At 43.6% G+C, this 14,712-nt stretch overlaps 2 protein-coding genes across 2 annotated transcripts; one reads left to right on the forward strand and one right to left on the reverse strand.

Annotated features, from left to right (window-relative positions):
* Positions 1-1,290: 1,290 nt before the first annotated feature.
* On the reverse strand, positions 1,291-2,139 carry CCR75_003856 (uncharacterized protein; the record flags this gene model as incomplete). Its single annotated transcript, XM_067961948.1, has 1 exon — positions 1,291-2,139. One exon carries the CDS (start codon positions 2,137-2,139, stop codon positions 1,291-1,293), a length of 849 nt encoding a protein of 282 aa, XP_067823425.1.
* A 9,802-nt stretch (positions 2,140-11,941) lies between these two features.
* On the forward strand, positions 11,942-12,505 carry CCR75_003857 (uncharacterized protein; the record flags this gene model as incomplete). Its single annotated transcript, XM_067961949.1, has 1 exon — positions 11,942-12,505. The coding sequence occupies one exon, from the start codon at positions 11,942-11,944 to the stop codon at positions 12,503-12,505; it is 564 nt and encodes a 187-aa protein (XP_067823424.1).
* Positions 12,506-14,712: the final 2,207 nt, after the last annotated feature.

Genomic DNA, 14,712 nt, shown 5'->3' on the forward strand with positions numbered 1-14,712 from the left:
TCAATCTTTAAGGTTTCGGGACGACGCGTGTGCGTCATCCCAGGTACAGGGGTATGTACCTGTTATAACCTCAACTTCTGCCTGTTGAGAGCCTTGCTGATTAAGCAAGGCTACCTTCTCCTTCGCATCGTCAAGTTCATGTTGTATGAGCCTGGCGATGGCTGAATGGAGGGCATCTCTGTCCGAAATCGGACAGCATGGCCAAGATGGCATCGTTCCCTACGCTCGAACTCATTCGTTCGACCGCACTCCTTTCTATGTCACTTAGAAAGGAGTAGCTATCACGCGAAACGTGATGCGTATTTCCATTATCATCTAACATGTCCATGTTAGATGATGAAACTGTGGTCCTTGGACGAACTTCAAAGTGCTACCAGGTGTAACGGGGCACTACTGACTTGTACTGCTTCAGTGCAAGTCCACTCCGCACTGCCTCAGTCGTCGAACGTGACATCTCGACTGATCACCTGCGAGTGGTGCCTCACTTCTCGTACAGTAGTACGTGCAGAAGAAGACTCTCTTTTAAAACACTTGCTTTAAAGAGGGTTAATTAAAAACAGTATTTAATATAATTAAGTTCTTTTGTTTCTATCTATTTAATACTACTTAATTTTAAACTAATACAAAACATGTAATAAAGTCTAATCTGTCTCTCTCTTTGCGCGCTTCCAACTCTGACTGGACAGCGGAGAAAGTAGATATAATGGTCTATATCTGCCAATGGATAAGCTTTTAGAATATTACCATGTAAAGTTATATTCTCCAAACATTATCTACCTTTTAGATAATATATTAACTAACAACCTTTCAGTGTTAATTTCATGTAACGATACACCCAGTTACAATATTAATACAATTTTCATTTTACCCTCTTAAGTTAACTTGTCTTAAGGGAAGTCTTCCTCTGCACGTACAGTGTACGTCACCTAACGAAAGGCACCACTCACAACTGAAGCAGTGTGAAGTGGACTTGTACTGGAACAGTACAAGTCGTAGTGCCCCGTTACACATATATAACAATAGATTGATCTTCGACCTGGACAATACGTTTCTTAAATTTTATAGTTCGATATTATTAACTATCGTATTATTCTAATATAATTTTAAGCTCCGATGTTTTTTCACTGATTAAAAAGAGCCCAAACGTTTCTAGCTTTTATGTTATCAATCATCAACCTGCGCCATCACGTTTCCCACAGTCATCCAAATCCGGACGAAGCTTGTAAAAAGGAAATCATTTATAACGAGTTCAACAAATCGCACGAATTCGGCCAATTGCAAAACTAGCATTTAGTTTGCTGGTGGGAAGGCCTCAATAAGCAGAGGTAGGAACTCAGCTGTTGCAATTTTGTACACGGGATGATTAACTACACCTAGAAGCGCAGCGGCAAATATGCTGTGGGAGACAACACCAACACTCTGTGATGACGTGTTCGAAAAGATAAAATTTAAGAACTTTGTTGCACGAATTTTTATCTCAGCGTCAGTCTCACGATGATCAGAGGTCCACCATGGGTCCGCATCAGATTTAATTTTGCTGAAGTCCAAGTGAGGGTACTCGAGTCGCTTTTCAGAGATGCTGCGACGCTGGTCGCAAGTGCTCACACCCAGTATCTCCCGTGCTAACTCTACCACTGTGCTTTTGATGTTTTGTTGATTTTGGTACGCAACGGAGTAAGTATGAAGTGTACGCTCTAGCGGAGACACCAGCACATTGTCGAGATGTAAGCCCATAGAAATCTCACCGTCGAGCATTTTCGACGCTTTTCCTGCTTGTATGACCCCGGTTTTTGTCAAGGGCGAATCCAAATACTCTGGCAGCTTAGAGTAGTAGCCGTCCCACGCGAACATGCCATACTTGTTAGTAGCGACGTTGTGGATACCTTCACCATGACGCAGAAATACCAGAAGCTTCACATTTCTGCCTTCAAGTCGTCCCGCGGCAACTTCAGCATGCACATCATGCCACGTGTATCCATCCTGCAGCCCCATGTGAGGAGGGTAAGACGCTGGGGGAGACTGGCTAGGATCCCGTTGACTAAAATATTTAGGAATGTAGCGATACCGAGATGACGTAGGATGCTGGCCACTAGCTTTGCATATCACGAAAAGAAGCGCACCGAGGATTACCGCCAACATTTTAGCGTTACGAGTTAAGCGAGATCCGAGAGACTGACGGAAAATTCAGATGTGAGGAGGAAAGGCTTCCAAACAGCAGAAATTTGTAGGACCTGGTACTGCGCTGATAGATGGGTTGTGGCAAATCAATCGCCGTTTTTATCACTTACTAACCATATCGAATTGTCGCGGATTTGCCGTTTTGCAATGTTAGGGTACCGCTCTTTGAAGCGAGCAATTACTGCTACTTCAATGTTCTTCTGCATCTGCGGGAAGCCAGCCTTAAAGTTATCATTGCGACATGTCTGTGAGTAGTATTATGTGTGGCAGACTAGCCGGGAAAAATCCTTCTCCGAAAGATATGCACTTGCTCTGATCTGCATCAGCGAAAAGCAAAAGCACCACAAAGTGTGTACGAGGCGTTTTTCTAAGAATCTTTGCAATCTACTCGAAATTGAGCAAATCAAGTCTCAAAAACAACATTTTGCAATCACTTTTTCCATCTTTTTCATGTACTTGATGATCGTATGAGCAATGCAAGGCTACAAAAAGGGTATGCGTTCGCAGGCAATCCTTGTGCAAGGGGCTTCAGTAACCAAGTCTTTACTTGTTCATAAAAATTAATCAAGTACACTCGAACAATTTTCTTGGTAGGAACAAATACGTAGCAACGGTCAAGATATATTCTGTACACCTGAGCGAAACTGACCACTGCATTTTAGCACCACCCACTCTTAAGAAATTGATCTTAAGAAATTGAGGTCTTACGGAATTTATTGAAATATTCTGCGTTGTCACTTTTATCAAACAAAATATTGCACTGTAGGTTAGAGCAGCTAAAATTATTAAAAAATGATCCGTAGCATAGAGCGGTATTGTTGAAGGTGGAGCATCAGGCGACGCCCCAGCAAAATGGAATGGCTGAACGAATGAATAGGACACTGACGGAACGTGCAAGGTCGATGCTAAATCACATGCAAGTGGAAAAGAAGTGGTGGGCTGAAGCTATAAATACAGCTGTATATGTGACCAACCGGGTCACGTGCGCTTCATCCCCGACGAAGACTCCAATTGAGATGTGTTTTGGCTTGAAGCCAGACATGTCACACATGCGCGTTTTTGGTGCTCAAGGTTACGCACACATTGACAAAGCAAAACGTGCTTAATTGGACAAGAAGGCATTTCGGTGCATGTTTCTTGGTTATTCACACGAAGTGAAGGGTTATCGTGTCTGGAATTATAATTCAGAAAAACTTGAAGTCACAAGGTCAGTGACATTTCAAGAACAGCCACGGACGAAGTATGTACAAGTTGTTGATGACGCACCAGTATCAACTCGTCAGCACGCAAAAATAAATGGCGAAGGAGACGATGATATCAGGGTTCAATCACCAATTTCTTCGAATCACGATGAAATTGAACCTATGGAGGTTGATCAGACTAACGGTGATCAAATAGTCTCGCCTCCTCAAGAATTAACGTCGTTGGGTACACGTCTAGAGAATGGACATGAAGATGATATTGCTTTCGATATCGATGACGTGTACATGGAGCCAGCTAATTGAGGATGATATTCAGGCCATTGTGCCCAGGGAGGGATGGACTAATCTCGATGACAGTCTAGAGACACATTCATCTCGTGTTAGTGGACACAATAACCCTCTCGCAATATCTCCTCCAAGTACAGACTCACAAGCTTTGGTTCCGGTCGGGATGTCAGATGCTATTGTTTCGTCACGAGGAGATGAACCTGTAGAACGTGCCTCAAAACGATATCGTATTGAATATGATCAAGCTAATGCGGCATTTGAAACCCCATCAACGTACCAAGATGCTGTGAAGTCTCCACAAAGTATGATGTGGAAAGAAGCGATAGAAGCCGAACTGAAGGCACTAGATAGCAAAAAGACGTGGAGTCCCGTGGACAATTTGTTAAACAAGAAGGTAATTGGAACTAAGTGGGTGTTCGCCATCAAGCGAAATGAAAATGGTGATGTTGAGCGATATAAGGCTCGGCTTGTGGCATTAGGTTATCGTCAGACCTATGGAATTGATTACTGGCAACATACCGCGAAACACACGAATTGAATTCATGTTCGCAACCGGAGAATACGTGTCGTGATGGCTATATTCCAATATGATGTCGATACAGCATTTATCAATGGTGTTCTCGAAGAAGAGGTGTTTCTTAATACACCCGAGGGCGTTAAAATGAAATCGAGTCAAGTGCTGAAGCTAAATCGAAGCCTGTATGGACTTAAACAAGCTGCTGCAACATGGTTTAAGACTATTTCAGGCGTTTTCAAGAGCATGGGATTTGTGGCGTGCGTTTCGGATCCGTGTGTATTTGTTCGTCGATTTGACAATTTTTCATGGACTTACGTGACGTTATATGTCGATGACATGCTCATTGGTGGCATTTCGTACGACTCAATTAAGCAAGTTGCTGATGAATTGTCTACTAAATTTCAGCTCAAGAGACTGGGTAAAGTGCGATTTGTTCTGGGCATCGAAGTTGACTACAAGATGGAGGAGAAACGACTCAAGATCTGTCAAAGCGCGTGGATAGCAAGAATGGTTGAAAAATTCAATCAAGATAATGCTAGGCCGGTGTATAATCCGGGTATGGAAGACCAGAACATGATAAGTGTGAAGTGATGGACCCAAAAATGAAAAATCGTCCGTATCGTTCATTGGTGGGTTCACTTCTCTACGTGGCAACCGGCACAAGACCCGATATTGCATTCGCGGTGTGTCAATTGAGTCGACACTTAGAAAAACCAAGTGAAGAACATTGGAATGCAGCTATCCGAGTGCTGCGTTATTTAAAGTCAACCGCTATGGATGGAATCTGCTATCGGAGCAAGTCACGCGAACTGCAGTTGAGTGCATTTAGTGACGCTGATTGGGGCAGTAACAAGGACAAATGACGCTCAACATCAGGTGTGATGGTGATGGTCAACGGATCACCCGTGATTTTTTTTCAAGTCAAAAATGCAAAACAGTGTGTCGCTAAGCACTGCCGAAGCCGAATATGTGGCTTTATCATTGTGTATACAAGAAGTATTGTGGACTAAATCGCTATTGCTGGAGATGAAGGTCAAGATTAATGGTCCAGTAATGGTGTACGAGGACAATCAAAGTGTGATTGCTATCGCGAAAAATGAAGGATATCAAAGTCGTGCGAAGCACATTGATATACGCTATCATTTTGTCCGTGATCAAGTCAAAAACAAGGTAATACAGCTGGAGTATATTAAAACCAAGTTACAGCTCGCTGATTTCCTGACCAAGACAATTTCGACAACGAAGTTTCAATTTCTCGTGGCCAAGACCAATATTAGAAACTTCTCGTCGAGGAGGAGTGTTGAAGGTGGAACATCAGGCGACGGTTCGTTGTCGTGCTGATGTGGCGGTTACTGTCGTGAATGACACAAGAAGAAGAGCAAGCGAAGCTGTTACATTTAAGTACGTAACATGTATGAGGGTTTTATAAGAACGAATTTACTTTTCCATTTTCCCTACACGAAGACATTCTTACGCAGTGTGTTGTCATACCCCAACAGGTATCACATGACAGTAAAACATTATACAAATCTACCCAGATTGAGCACCGTGCCTTCCTCAATTGTAGCCACTATCACTGCATAAAGCAAGGGCTAAGTTTAGCTTTCAACATAATCTTTGATATGCGGGATAGTTCCTGACAATCCGCAAGTTTTTTAAGAAGTTCAGCAAACATTAAATTTGTTAGGATTTAGCCAGGGCACAAGCTTAAAGACGAACATTGTGACATAATAAATTATGAAAATTGCTAAATTCACACCCTTTTTCGTTAAATTGACACCTTTTTTTATTTTGAGTTTGAAGTGCGAGGGAGGCGGCTGGGGCTAATTATAGCGTAATACGTTGTCTTAATGTATGCAGGAGTTATTGGTCGCATGATTATTCTTAAGGGTGACATGGGGGGTAACAACACCATTGCTGAGGTAAAGTCGGATAGCCATCATACCAATACTAATCACTTTGCGCTTACTGTAACGGGTGTATCGTTACATGAAATTAACACTTAAAGGTTGTTAATTAATATATAATCTAAGAGGTAGATAATATTTGGAGAATATTACTATACATGGTAATATTCTAAAGGCTTATCCAATGGTAGATATAGACCATTATATCTACTTTCTTCGCGGTTCAGTCAGCGCTGGACGCGCGCAAAGAGAAAGACAGATAAGACTTTTAGTACATATTTTGTAAAAGTTTATAATTAAGTTAGTTTTAAGTAGGTAGACAAGAAGAACTTAATTATATTGATACAGTTTTTAATTAACCCTCTTTAAAGCAAGTGTTTTAAAGAAAAGACTTCTTCTGCACGTACTAGTGTACGTGAAGTGACGTGAGGCACCACTCGCACTGAGGCAGTGCGAAGTGGACTTGTACTAGAGCAGTACAGGTCTGCAGTAGCCCGTTACACCTGGTAGCACTTTGTAGTCCGTCCAAGGACCACAGTTCCAATCATCTAACATGAACATGTTAGATGAAATGAAAATACGCATCACGTTTCGCGTGATAGCTACTCCTTTCTAAGTGACATAGAAAGGAGTGCGGTCGAACGAATGAGTTCGAGCGTAGGGAACGATGCCATCTTGGCCATGCTGTCCGATTTCGGACAGAGATGCCCTCCATTCAGCCATCGCCAAGTCCATACAACATGAACTTGACGAGGCGAAGGAGAAGGTAGCCTTGCTTAATCAGCAAGACTCTCAACACGCAGAAGTTGAGGTTGATGAGGTATCCCTCATCACCAGGTGCAGAGACACATAATGATTGTGTGTCTGGAGCAACTTTTGTCAAGAGATTTGCAAATTCTCTTGAGGTTGCTGGATCAGTAGGGCGTTGCGCCCCTACTGACCCCGTCCATTTTTTGGCGGTCCGCCTCGCTGTTGCGATTTCGCAACAACGTCGGATCCGCGACCGTTGCCCTTTTTGGCATACGATCCAAAATTACGTTCAGTACCTTTTGGTGCTGGACGTGGGGCACTACACTCATGAGCGTAATGTCCCAATTTTTGGCAGCGATGGCATTTCTGCGATCGCTTATTATTCGAAAAGCGAGGTTTCTCGCTTTCGACATAGGAAAGGTCCATGGGTTCTGGACCTCCTAGTTCGTGTCGTCTAGGTGGACGATATGATGACGAACTTGCTTGAGCCTGTCTCAAGCTAAAAGTCCTCCTGTTCCGCTACGGATATTGCTTCTTCAAGCGTATCCAGTTCCAAGCGGAACAGGTGGGTCTTTACGGGACCATCCGTAAGACCTTGCATGAACACCGTAATCAACGTGTGTTCATGGACTGGGTTATTGGTAATACAACTCGCTAAGAGTCGTATGTGCTGGGCATATGCGTGCACATCACGCTTGCCTTGCTTAAGTTTCAGAAGCTCTGAACGAGCTCTGAACTCAGCCCTTGGTGGCTCAAACGTCTGTTTGAGTCGGGTTTTAAAAACCTCTAGCGACCCAAAAACATATGGGTCGCGTAACTTAAGGCCCAATGCCCAAGTTTTGGCACGACCTGCCAGATTTGATTGAGCGAATGCGATTTGCATTTGCTCGTCGATAATGTGACGTGCCCTTATGGCATCGTCTAATTCGACAAACCATCTCAAAAGGGAGTCTTCTTCGACTCCCCTATATTTTGAGATGTCAATCTTTAGAGTTTCGGGACGACGCGTTTGCGTCATCCCAGGCACAGGGGTCTGTACCTGTTGTAATCTCAACAGTTCCGCCTGTTGAGAGCCTTGCTGATTCAGCAAAGCTACTTTTTCCTTCATCTCGTCAAGTTCATGTTGTATGAACTTGGCGATGGCTTAATGGAGGGCATCTCTGTCCAAACCAGACAGCATGGCCAAGATGGCATCATTCCATACGGTTCGACTCATTCGTACGACCACACTCCTTTCTATGTCACTTCGAAAGGAGCAGCTTTCACGGGAAACGTGATGCGTATTCCCACTATCATCTAACATGTCCATGTTAGATGAAGGATTTGTGATCCTTAGACGGACTACAAAGTGCTACCAAGGTGTAAAGGGGCACTACGACTTGTACTGTTTCAGTACAAGTCCACTTCGCACTGCTTCAGTTGCGAGTGGTGCCTTTCGTTATTTAACGTATACTAGTACGTGCAGAGAAAGACTACTCCTTAAGGTAACTAGCTTATAGAGGGTTAAATGAAAACTGTAATAACATAATTAAGTTTCTCTTCTTTCTATCTGTTAATGTTAACTTAATTATGAACTAATACTTAACATGCAATTGAAATCTTGTCTATCTCTCTCTTTTGTTTACGTTTACAGCTGATTAGTCTGCGGGATAAATACATATCTTGGCATATACCTATTTATGCATAAGATTTCTGAACATTACTATATAAAGTAATATTCTCCAAATATTCTCTACCTCTTGGATAATATATTAATTAAAACCTTTTAAGTGTTGATTCATGAAACGATACACCCGTTACAGGCACTACTGACTTGTACTGCTTCAGTACAATTCCACTTCTCACTGCCTCAGTGCGAGTGGTACCTCACGTCACTTCACGTACACTTGTACGTGCAGAGGGAGACTATCTTTAAAACACTTGCTTATAAGGGGGTTAATTAAAAACTGTATTTGAAATAATTAAGTTCTTCTGCTTTTATCTATTCAATACTAACTTCATTATAAACTAATACAAAACATGTAATAAAGTCTTATCTGTCTCTCTGTTTATCCAGCGCTGACTGGACCGCGGAGAAAGTAGATATAATGGCCTTTATCTACCAATTTCTTTACGTAATATTCGGAAAGCTCTCCAATGGATAAGATTTCCGAATATCATATCGTTAAGTAATATTCACCAAATATTATCTACCTTCTAGATAATATATATTAATTAACAACCTTTAAGTGTTAATTTCATGTAACGATACACCCCGTTACATATACGGGTTCAAAGCCATTCGTTGCGTAGAGGGCTTTCTTTATTAAATTAAATTTCGTCATTCCAACAATCCGTTGGAATCGGTAGCGGCTTTAGTGGCGCACTGCTGGACGGAGCAGGCTTAATGCGCTGACAAAACAAAGCGTCTGTTTTTGGTTAAACTTGAAGTACCTATCTTCATGTGCGAAAATATGGCAAGGTATGGTTGCTAGAAAGGACATATAAAGAATTCATATCCCAACTCACGTGAACCCATAGGTGCCATTATTACCAAATCTTCTGGGGGAAGTCGAGAACCAGACGATCACGGAGCCAAAAGGGGCTGGGCGTCTTTTTATCAGTAACGTGGAGATTTTTTTTTGCTCGGCATGGGTTTTGTCACATGATTACAACAAAAGATCACCTTAATGGTCATGTTGACGTGAATTTTGCGATTAGCATATTCGATGAAAGTTGTGGTACAACAAATAACCTAAACGGTGGACATACCAAAAATAATGATTACTATGCCGTGTCCATGCCCATGTTGTTGCATAAGCAAATCGTTTTTAAGCGGGCATTTCTTTTACAATACCTAACTACTCGCAAAATTGTGAGGTGACAAACCTGGCGCGGTAACTCTCAAGGCGATTCATTTCAGCTTCGAAGCGGCAACGGCACACATGGATGTGCCGCCCCTATGGTTACGAAGCGGCTGGGATTTCGACGTGACTCCGTGCGTAATTTGTGACAACTTAGCTGCTGCCTTCTGTTCATGAGTAGATGAACAGAAGGCAGCAGCTGGGCAAGCGGGAAAAATAAGGTAAAAGTAGGAGGGAGCCCGCAAGATTCTTTTCGACCGACCGCAAAGGCAAGGTAGCCATTAGGGGCGGCGAACCCAACCTCATTTTAAGTACGAAAGCCTCGCCTCGCGATATTCCACGATTCAGTGCCATTCTCGCAGTTCATGTAATTTTTAGAAAAGTCAATAAAAGGGTCAAATAGGATTTTATGACAAAATTAGATATTAATATTGAAAAAGGATTTTGTAGCGGACTCATACAAATCATTTAAGGTCACATTTGCGTCTGGCTCTCATTTCAAATCCGGCTTGCAAATATTTCACTACCTCCAACCTTGACTCTTTCGACGGCAAGCTAGGCAATTATCAAAACAACAAATTTTGATATTCGACTTGGGAAATGTAAGGCGATTACGAAAACGATACTGCAATTGGTGTGAATATCATCGCTGCACGTCTACCCACGGTTTACATGGGTACACTTAGAAAAAAAATACCAGATGAGGGCTCTGTTTGAGCCATCCGGCGCGTGTTTAGCGGCTTGTTCTACCTAAGCGGTTTCTTCAAATCCACGCTTTCCCGCGTTTACGTCGTACCCATGACTCGTACGAGATCAGCGACGGGTTTGGCAACACTGCCTAAACGAAAAATATTCAAAGCTGTCGCATACCGCAATCGTCGCTATGCGACAGCTTTGTTTATTTTGTTCAAGCAATCACGTTACCAAATCCTGACTTTACACAGCCGTCCCGACGATTTTTTTATACCGTAGTTTGGCTTAAATTACAGCTTAAAAATATGTTAACTGACTGTAGGACTTAACGGAAGGCAACACTTTTAACACTCGTGACGTTCTGGTGTAAGCTTCTTCAAATTTTTAAATTATGTAGTAAGTCATTGCAGCCTGTCTCGAAGTGAATACTTTATCGACCCCAAATAGGCCATGCATTGCATTTTTCTACCGACATTTTCGGATGGCGTAAGTCCATGGGTCGTGACTGGAAATCGAAGGTTTGCAAGTGTGCAAAAGAGCCACCGTCGGTCGGACAAAATTGTTAAAATTTACCAAGTACCCGACCTAGATGTCTCGGTATTGAATTTGAAAATACGCAAGCTGTTGTCCCATTATAAGTATGTTCGATGGTCCGCTCAAAGAGCGACCACCGAGAACTAATCGTGCTGCATTGTGAGTTCTTTTAAGAGTACGCTCTTTTAAAGGCTGCGATTAAGTTGTGCGTATGACAAATCTGGCCACGGCAGGTACACCTACGAAACAAATGGTCGATATATTCAGCACATGAAAATCACGCCAAACAGGCCCGGCGTTAGTCGACGACTACCGAGGAACCACAGTTGAGCAGAAAGGCAAATACGGAATTTTCCTCCCGTCTCTTTCTACGAATCATAATCAGCTTCGAGGCCCATCTTTCGTGAAGGTGTCATGAGAAAAATCCGAATTCCGTTCAATATTTCGGGGAATCATCAAGCGCTACAGGCAACGAAAGCTAAGTCTGCTCCGTGAAGTCGCCTTCAAATACACAGTTTGCTTCAATCATTTGGTTCTTGCTGGCTAGTCTAATGGCGTATCCCAGCTTGCTTTGCAATCTGTGACAACACCTCATATCTATTTCAAAGAATCCGGATAGTCGAATGTACGAAAGGGCCTCAAAGACGCCACGGTCGCCGCGTGCTTTTGTTTAAATGTGCAAATAATAAACGGTTACAGTCGCGGGAAATCTTAGGATTCGCGACCGTGAGAACCACCCCACAGGCGCGTCTGCGCTCAAGGTCTTCCTAAGTGCTTGGACAGCCGCCCTCGTACTGTACATGCAATGTCAAATCGCTCGGCACAGCGGGCAGATCGACTAAACTGGACGGCCCGACGAGAAACCTTGCACCGTCAGTGTCCGTGATACCCTTCCACTCTACACCATCACATCGATTGCTCTTGGCTTGAGACCGCCCTCCCAGACTTTAGGTAGACGATATGCGACTTACTTTTCAGTCGACACTTTTCCATCTGCCGACTGCAAGCTCTTTCATTAGATAGACACGGATGATGCACTCGCCCCTTGACGCCTCCGAATTGACGGACGGTACATCTGTAAAAGAGGTGGCCCCGTTTCTAAAGAGCCTCCGTCGCATGCTCGACAGCGAGTCTGCGCGCATCTTGCGCTGGACGCCCGACGGCAAGGCGTTTGAGATTCACGACATGGCCGCCATGACGAGCTACGTGCTACCCAAGTACTTTAAGCACCGAAAGTACGCTAGTTTTCAACGCCAACTCAACTACTTTCACTTTCGAAAGTGGACCAAATCCCGTGCCGTCGTGTGCACGTTTTCAAACCAATTCTTTCAGCGCGACCAGCCCGCACTGACGTGGCGTATTACAAGGAAGCGGGCGCTTTCGCCCCCGCATAGCACGACCGTAAATGAGACGCTATCAATGTCGGACGTGCATTTTTCCAAGGACGTGGCCCCCGTGGTGACCGTGGAGGCGTCGCTGCCATTGACCAATTGTCCCGCGGACGAAGACGCATCGCTCGCGTGGGTCGACGTGCTCTACGCGGCGCTCGATTTCGACGACAGTACCCCGACGCGAACCGATTGCTTTGCGTAGACGGAAAGGTGCTGTCGATCTAAATTTGCTAGTTCAAATACCCTTCACGAACGGCCCCAAGGACCGTTCGCTACAATTACAACCTACGCGACGTCGAAGCGTCTTTTACGGTCAATGAGAATCTACTTATATAAGTTTATACATATATTTACACATCGAAATGGATGCATACCCTGTCGTTTTCTTTCGCGTGTAATCTTTCGACGTTGTCGCGCCGAGAATTTGTGAGAATGGGTGATAGTACTATCGACGTCGCTTCGACCGACATAAGTAATCATTCCCCAAAAGATAAATAGTGCCAGCAGCTGGTAAGAAACAAGAACAAAGAATGCTACGAACACGATGTGTCGCCTTTATCTCTTCTCTCGGAATCCTGGTGAAATTATGACTCAGGACCCTGTCTATCCATCATGGGAATGGGGATTTGAGCCAGGAGAAACTCGAGGAATACTATCTACGTGTCTTCCCTAAGATTCGACTGAGCACAGGATCGTTTGTCTCCTCTAATGGACGAAATTACTTAACGCACATGTGATCCTCAGGACTTCGTGCTGTTGCCTGCAGCCATCGGTATCTGATTCGGTCGATTACTCGATCCTTTTAAAAAAGAATGCATCGATATAAGCAGGAAGGACGGAAAAGAAGGTTTGATTACGAGCGCAATGGCGTTGCCGCAGTAGTCGCTCGCGAGAGACGGTGCGACTATTTGGAAGCGCTCTTTGCGTTGAGTCAAGACGGGATTAGTCGAAGATGTTAGGCTTTTCGTGGACCAAGGGCTCGTGGCGTTGCATCTGTCTAATGCGTGCTCGACCGGTCAGCATTGGGTTGTACTGTAAAACACCGGAAACAAGTCGGTTCTCTGTATTGTCTCCACAAATGATCCGATGTCCTCGTGCAGCCAGAGCCAAGAATCAGACATCAGAAGTTGCGTAGCAGCCATAAAATGTAAATTAAATCAATTCAGTATTGGATTGAAAAGGGTATGAAACTATTCAGTGTGACCATCACTCAGCTTTAACAACGTGTTTCCTTGACACACATTCTCGAATTTGCAGCCCAATGACTCTTGAAGTGTTGTTCCAACTGGTGGATAGTGAAGGCAACACAGTTGGCAGAGCCGACCGCCATCTGAGAAGCCACCTGTTGTAAATCTTTGGATCGCTGTAAAGATAAATTACAGCGACAGTCTATTGTCGTGTGCGACGTCAACTTGTTCGAAAAAAACGACCGGCATTCGACAGGAGCAGGCGTTGGAATAGAAGCGCCGGTAGGATTTTATGGTCGCTTCAAGCAAGATGTGCTCAATACCGACGCAGCGCCGAGTGGGGTTTGATGCGGAACCAGCATTAAAGAAGCCTAAGACATCAACTGGCATTCTGGAGAGGAGGTGAAGCCGATTGGGCACAACTAGGAGTTCGATACGTGGCAGGTTGGTGGCTGCGCTCTCGACATGTGCCGCGTTGAAACGGTTGTTTTTTCTTAAGTGTTTCTACCCTCGAAAAGATTCGATATATGTTGATAAAGTATTCGAGGTTTATTGGAAGTAAACATGAAGACTTTGTTCGTGGGTTCGCATATTGTTGGCAGAAGATGCTGGACGTGTTGTTCGCGATCTATACGGCCTTAATCATACGTATTGTTTTGAAAACAATAGGGTAAAGTTTTTTTTGTATCTGGATATTAATAACTAAAACTCCATTTTATGATTAACAAATGTGGTCGCTGGCGGCTGAAATCTATTTTAAATTAGCTAGGGTAAGGTTTTTATATTAAAATTTTTTTATTAACTTCCAGTACACCTTTTGATCTTAATAGCGTCTAGTGCCTTCATAAGGCTTGCGCTTTGATCCGTGAGAGATAAAAGCCTTTTTAAGGTACATTGTAACAAAGCACTTCCGACTTGTACTGCTTTAGTACAAGTCCGCTTCAGTGCGAGTGATGCCTCACGTCACTTCATGTACACTAGAACGTGCAGAGGAAAACTCATTTTAAAAACACTTGCTTTAAAGAGGGTTAAAATAAAACTGTATTTGTATAATTAAGTTCTTCTGTTTCTATCTATTCAATACTAACATCAATTTAAACTAATACAAAACTATGTCCTCGAACGGTCTTTTAACCGCTTGATATGGTGAGCCGGCACCGTCTGCTCCAACGAGCGACGCTTGCCGCGCTCGTGGTCAAGTCCCTACTCCAAATCATGGAGG

Source organism: Bremia lactucae, linkage group LG13 (assembly GCF_004359215.1).
Source record: "Bremia lactucae strain SF5 linkage group LG13, whole genome shotgun sequence".
Taxonomy (NCBI): domain Eukaryota; phylum Oomycota; class Peronosporomycetes; order Peronosporales; family Peronosporaceae; genus Bremia; species Bremia lactucae.